A 7,498-nucleotide genomic window follows, 5' to 3' on the forward strand; every position below is an offset into this window, starting at 1 on the left:
TCTTTCAATTAAACTTGAGATTAATGCAATTTGTGACAGAAAGAATAAGTTCAGGAAATCATGTTTTCTACCTACCAGATGCGTTTTGAAATCACACACAATTCTGAAATAAAGCCTTATTATAATCGTAGCCATGTGGCAAAGATAGCCAGCCTATCGTTGATTTAGGGAATCTTATAGGTGATAGTACGACTTAGGCTAGCTCCGACCTAGAGGGTCTCGTATCTACTTCCCGTACAACTAGCCTTACCAGAGAACTTTCGGCTTGACTCTTTTTTAAGTACTCTCAAGCGACAAAAACACGCTTACAAGTATCCCTACATTTTCGGATATTCGAACCCCAACTTTGGCAACCAGTTCCCCTACTAGCATGCCAACAGCAAAATTATAGCTAATAGCCAGAAAAAACCGTATTTACTCGTGTAATAGTCGACCTCATGTAATAGTTGCATCCTTGTTTTGAAGCAGAAAAAATCGTCAAAAGTATACAGTATCGTATAGTAGATTTCCTCGCATAATAGTCCCACCTAGAACTCTCACGATGTAAAACTGGCAACAACAACAACAACAAAAAAAAAAAAAAAAAAAAAAAAAAAGTCGACTTTTGCGCAAGTAAATACGGTATTCATCCCCCCTTCAAAAAAAATTTTTTTTTTTTAATTTCTGATGAATATGTTTCCCTTCATGTTAGAATCTAGATATCAAAACGTTGACCTAAAAGACTGTTTCTATATTTATTTTTAAATCATCTGAAAATAGATTCAAATAAATAGAACAAAACAACCCCTTTACTAAAGTTGCTATTCGAAATAAAATTAGATACATTTTTGCCCGGAGACGCAGTGGCTAGGGAGTCGCGCAGCAGCATAAAGAATCTTTGGCAGCACCGCAGGTCAGGGGTTCGATCTCCTGACTGGGCGAGGTTGACTCAGTCTTTCATGCCTTGAGTGGGTCGAAAAAATGAGTACGAAGTTTGCGAGGGGGACTAAACATGGGAGCCTTGCGACAAGCTGACCACTTGTCCAGGGATTGTATTCATGCGACCGGGGGGGGCACAGTCAAGAAAGCAAATATCGGAGCACTGCAGGTCATGACCCCTCTAAGGGCTGTCTTGCTGCTGAGTTTAGTTTAAGTCACACAGATTTTGCATTTGCAGCGATACATTTTAGCACAAGTTAAGTTTCTGATGTAGAATTCTTCACGAAAATTTTCTGTGATGCAACTAGATATTTTCACGTTTAGAACAATTTTTACAATAATTTCATAACCTATGTCAGTGGTCCCTAAAGTCGGTTACGCAAAATGGTACCTGCGGCTGCGCCAAAGAAGTAAGCACATGATCACTTGCGAGTGTTATGAAGGTGTATATTTTATTACTTCCTCTGTTCCATGATAATAGTAGCAAAGAAAAATAAATATGGAAGGCTGCACTTATTATTAAAAAAAAACTGAATGAAATTAAAGAGTAAATTAAAAATATTTCTCCTAATTTTTATTTTGAATGTTAAAATAGCTGTGTTTTTTATTTACTGCATTTTAATTTTTATACGTACGTTCCCTCGGCTGCGAAGCTTTGCTTTCCCCACATGCGTGAGCTTAAAATTATTGAACCCGTCGTTCTTCGTTGCGTACAGCATAACTTGTTGAAGTGACAGTTATTGTCCAGTGTTTCGCACAGAAATACTATCAAACGGTATGTGAACACCTTCTGTGATGCATTTTCTGCTAAAATAAACATGTCTAAGTTTTCGAAGATTTTACCCACAATCTTTGCATTTACGTCCATAATTTTTTTTCAAAGAATCAACATTAGCATATGATTCACCTTGACACTTATTGAAGCACGTTTCCAAATACTTGATAAGGTCATTCTATTGAACTTAAATTCTTTTACATCTTGACACTCCGTGCACTTGACGTAACTGCACCTTTCTGCAATGTTCTGTTTTTATTTTGATACATCAAGAAGTGAACAATCGCAACTCGATTTTTGATTGAAGACTATCTTTTCTGCATCTTACTTTTACAACGGGTTGATATTCAACTGAAATAAAACAATAGATTTCAATTAGCGGATGAAATTAGAAAATAGTTATAATTCATAATAATTAGGGTAACCTAAAAATTGAAAGATGGGCCAAAACAAATGAAACATTGATTTTGATTGAGGGCTTCGCAAGTTTGCGCCTCTACAACATAACTTACAGCTGCATTCACCAATAATTTGGGTTTAAATATTCACATGCTAATATTATTATGACATGGAATATATTATATTACTTGGGGTATAACAACGTATAATTATTTTCGTCTTAGGGGTAGGCGCATAAAAAAGTGTGGAGATCGTTCTTTTATACGAATTCTACGAATTCTTTGAGCTTGTTATGTAATAATATTTATTACAGGTGCGTGGGCGGTACAAAGAATTTCCCCGTTGATCGTACAGGTAGAGTTCCGGAGTACAGGTAGCCTCCGGAGAGTCTCGGAGTTCCGCACCCGATTTGATGAAGAACACCCAGAGGGATTGATCCGATGGACCCTTACCTCTCTTTTCCTACCACTAAACCATTTGACAGGTCTTTTAACTCGACAGTCTTTTAAGTATTTCCATGCAGCACAGGCAGTATACATTTACAAACATCCATGCCTTCTCGAAGATTTGAACCCGGGAAAAGGGATATAGCAGCCAGCATTGCTAACCACTATACTGATCAGGGCAGCTGAGTATCACATCGAATTATATGTTATTCGAATTATTAGCGATTTCGCACTAATATTGTTGAGTTGGCAGTTCATTTCGCTACTTCATTATTTTTTCGCGTTATTACTTCAATTGTTAATGCTTTTCAATAAGTTTTCCGTTCTGTTTGGTTAATTTATTTAACGTTATCAGATTCTGGTAACTAATAAAATCTCAGTTCCTTCACTGTTAAATTTTTCTTCTTATTTAGGAAATGAATTTTATTTTTATTTTTATTTTTATTTTTATTTTTAAGTCATATCGATTGCTTACTTCTTAAAAATATGCTATGAATTTACGTATATACGGATAATTTCAGCAAAATTATATATGAAATTGTATTTTTCTGTATAATGTAACGTGAAAATTTAGAACGAGGATGTTCTGTCGGAAAAGTACGAATACAGGGGCAAGTCTACTTAACGTTGAGTAAATAGTTATCTCGTTAATTTGGCGAGATATCGCCAAGCTGGCAACTGTTTTGGCAACATTTTGGTCTGGCCTTTGTATCCCCGTAATAGGTATTGTAACTGAATAACTATAATTGAGTTCATATGTAGCTGTAACTGTAATTCGACCCCTACATGCCTTCCAGTAAATTTCGAGAAGCAGAAAGTACTAGAAATATCTCGGAAGCCCAGTAAAAATTACATAAGACCGCAGAGAGCATCATTTTTCAGTAGTTGATGCAGTTTTTAGCTTAGAGCGACTTTGGAGAGCTTCGCCTCTTAGATGAGCTTTGCATTCTGTTGTGATTAACGTTCGTAGTAATTTGAAGTGTAACTACTGATTGTGCTCTGTGATGCCTTGAAGAGTATTTTTGTGGAAAGTTCCAGAACTTTGAAGTGTTTCTCTTAATAAAATAAATTTTATTAACCTATTACCAGACCTATGTGCATTCAATCTATTACGAACTCGTACGCACGTAACAATATTATAATCAGGAGAATGAATTTCTCTTATTTCTTGTTGAGTACCCAATGTAATAGTGCTCGACTACAAATCGTTTCGTTATCATCATAGAACTGAGGGAAAATCTAACTTAGAAACAAAATTTATAAAGCATAAGTCTGTTTCACACTCTTTTGTAATATTTTCTCTTTTACTATTTACTTATTGCTATTACTTCCCGGAAATCAAATTATACAATTATATACCGGAATACTATTATTACTTATTATTAATAGTCCCCAGAATGCTTTTATCTGTCAATAATACAATAGAAAATATGCTCCGTGAGTGAAAAGAACATTTTTTATTAAATATCATGTTCATTTTCCTTGTCTGTTTTTCTCGTTATCAATATCGGAGCTATGTGTATACATGGATGGTGAGGATACACAGTAAACGCAGCAGATTTCTTTTTCTTCCAGCGATATCTTCATTTGAAGTACTGCATCTAGCAGGATTTTTCCGTTCCTAAGCCATTGGCTGCTCGCGTACTTTCCTAGGATTCCCGCACCCAAATGAAAAAAAAGAAGCTCAGTGATTAATAAATTTTTTATTTCATACTCATTAAGTACTTACATATGACAAATTGTATAAAATGTTCTTACATACGATAAGTACTTACAATGAATTAACATACGCAAAGCAATCGATCAAATACATAAAACACCAGCTACTGGCTCTGAAAATTTTTTGTATCTGCTCGGTGATCTCACGATTACGAGATGCCAACATCAATTTAAGGCAAAATAAATTTTTATTTATGTATTTAAAAATAATTTAGTAGATATATTATTTTAAGATAAAAAAATTTAAAACAATCTGAAAATTTTCAGATTTTTTAGGGACCCCACAGGATTTTTAGATTGGCCCCACAGGGGAATTTTCTGACGTTTTGTGTGTTACCTTTATTTATTAAATATCAAGTTCTTTGCACTTAAACTATAAAATTCAGTTCTATAGCACTACGACAAAATAATTTCAAAACAGCATACCTTTAGAATTTCTGATACACAGTCTCGCGCGCGCTGGACATAATTTTTTTTTTTCCTGTACAGTGTTGCAATTGCTCGCTTTGAAATCGTGGATTATATCAACCAAAAATTCGTTAAAGTTTTCCAAAATATGAAACAGATAATAAAAGAAATCCTAAACTGGGGCTTCGGGGTGCTTCTATTCGAGTGGAGAGTTATGTTATTCAAAATCTGATGGCTTTAGGTAACGTTGTGTTATCACAGTGTGAGAAACATACATACATTTATGCAGGTTCTTCATTTTTTGATTTCTTTAAATATAATACAGAGCGATAATATTTGGTTGGCAACAATTTGAAAAGTGATACGCTGTTTATAGTGATTCAACGCAAAATGCCAAAACGAAAATTAATAGCCCTTCTGGGCTAGCGCACTTTGGGCTAATAAGAATTTTATAGTATATTAAAAAATTTTTAAGTCGCAAAAAGTAGCACAAGGAAATGATGAAGTAACAAAAATTTCTCAAAATCGTATATACATAAAATGTTAATCGTCCAGATTGTCAAAAGTAATAAATTTGAAAAAACTCGCATGCTCTGGCAAGACTGTTAAGTACCCGAAGGTTTCATCTACTGTAATTTCTGAGGAATGCGTAATGGACAAGAGCTTTTCAGATGAAACTAAGAAAAGAACTTTCTTTTACAATTAACTTAAAAGAAAATATTTCTCGCTCTGTCTCTTGTAAATTTAGCCGCGAGTTACTAACAACTCGAGATTGACAGTTTGGTGACAATTATTTATGATTGTTTAAAATTATCGAATATTTACGATGACCTTATTGAAAACTCAAAAGGCAATAAGTAAGAATTGTAAAAATAAGGTAATGGCAAATTATTTTTATTCAAAAATTCTGAATTAGAATATCTGCGGTAAGCTTATATGAAAATGCGAACTTATGGTGAACAACCATAATACTCGTTCTAACTCAAGTATAAGATGTTGTCACATTTAAAATATATGACAACGTACACCTACCTGCACAGCAAAGTAAGAAACTGAACACACATCTTCACTTCGGTTGCAAGAGTACCATTGAGCGGTAACACCTGCAATGGATTCTTTCATCCAATACCTGGCACGGACGTGTTAAACACAAATATTCTTCCCACCAGTGGTAAAAACCCACCACTCCCCTAGTTAAAAACTTTCGAGATTTTCATCTCCGCTTCCTCGCTCCCCACTTCCCCTTGCCGGAGCCACCCACAAATGCGAAGAACAGGTGCTCACTATTACAATCAAGGTTTGTAGTTATCTCATCTAAGTGTGATAAATTTCGCCAATTTGTCATATATCTCGCCAACATAAGCCAAGCATTATGCTAATAATTTTCCCTAGGAGGTACTGAAGGAAGTAATATAAACAGATAATTAGCGGGAGTGTTCATCAATATTCCATCAGTTTCAATCACTTTTATCATCTAAGACTCTTAAATGAGCTTGTTACTTATCGCTTTCGCCACGTCTGAAGATTTCTTTCGCCAGTATAATGTCTGTGGCCTTCCAAAATATTTTCCGTTTGAAATATTTAATGAATACCCTTCATCACATTGCTTTAAGCAATATTTAAAAATATTAAATTACATTTTAACAGTTGCCATATAATTTCTGGAAGAATTAAAACAGATATTTACTTAGAATAAAACACCGTATTATCAAAATAAGCCTATCTTTTATTTCTCTGTGAATGTAAGTTTTATAATAATTAATGATATATTTCTAAATATATATATATATTTTTTTTCTTTTTCACTTCTCCTCTCGAATGTTTGCAATACCTTCGTTTCGTTTTCTGTTTGCTTTCCATATATTAATACAATAATATTTGTTCCAATTTTGGAGCTTAGATGTGTTTCTAGTGTTTCAATTTAAAAATAGTTTCTTCAACCCTTACCGTAACATAATTTTCTTAAGTCAGAAAAATTTCTGTTACAAATTTTCTGTTTTAAATAAAATTTAGTATTGTTTTAAAAAAAAACATTTTATGTTTGGCATTAATTCCAGATACAGAGGGAAACTCAGTGCGTTTCAAAAGGGGATAAAAAATGCCTTCTTCTTTCATAAGCAATCTGTTCTGAAAGCCTGTCCTGAAATTCTTCATATCAATTTCTGAAACTTGAAAAACTGTCATTTGCGTTTTCAAATTTGCCATCGTCATACATGCTATCTTATTCATACTTTCTCGGTTTCGTGAGTTTTCCTATGTTATATAAATATACAGTATATTTTACCTCAGAAATCTTACAAGTTCTTTTTAGGTAAAAAAACCTTGAGAGCTTTACATCAATTTTTTTAATAATCTATCTACTGAGAATGAGCTGCGTATGAGCAAACTGAGCAAGTACTCCAAGCTCTTCAAGGAGTACTTAAATCTTTCTATAGTATGTTAGGTACTTCAAGGAGGCCATAAATCTTTCTATAGTAGGCTACATAGGATGGATTATTAAATTATGGCAAAGCACACGAGGGCTATCTGCCTAAAGGGAGGAATGCCTTCGTGGAGGACTTTCTAAAGAAAACTGGCTCGTATACACGTTACACATGGGGAAAACCACGAAAACGCCCATGCAGCCAGCCCCGTTCGCGGGATTCGAACCTCTGACCGAACTACCAGTGTTCAGCGTCTTTACCGCTCGGCCGCTGGTGGACTCAGTATACTACATATAAAAATATAAAATTAGAAGCACTATTTCGTAGTGTTATATATTAGAGAATACAATATCTCCAGTACATAAAAATATAAAATGAAATATTTAATTGCAGCTATTTTTTGCCCTAGT

The 7,498-nt window shown here is 34.3% G+C and overlaps 1 protein-coding gene across 1 annotated transcript in view; it reads right to left on the reverse strand.

The window, feature by feature from the left end:
- Positions 1-5,835, reverse strand: part of mRpL4 (mitochondrial ribosomal protein L4) — a 137,824-nt gene extending 131,989 nt beyond the window's left edge. The window contains exon 1 of the mRNA XM_035370311.2: positions 5,698-5,835. Within this exon, the coding sequence (XP_035226202.1) occupies positions 5,698-5,787 (90 nt within the window). The 5' untranslated portion in view covers positions 5,788-5,835. The remainder of the gene's footprint in view (positions 1-5,697) is intronic.
- Between the last annotated feature and the right edge of the window lie 1,663 nt (positions 5,836-7,498).

The sequence above is a fragment of the Stegodyphus dumicola genome, chromosome 12, assembly GCF_044657685.1.
Source record: "Stegodyphus dumicola isolate Sdum_Otavi_A_Nest chromosome 12, ASM4465768v1".
In the NCBI taxonomy this organism is placed as follows: Eukaryota; Metazoa; Arthropoda; class Arachnida; order Araneae; family Eresidae; genus Stegodyphus; species Stegodyphus dumicola.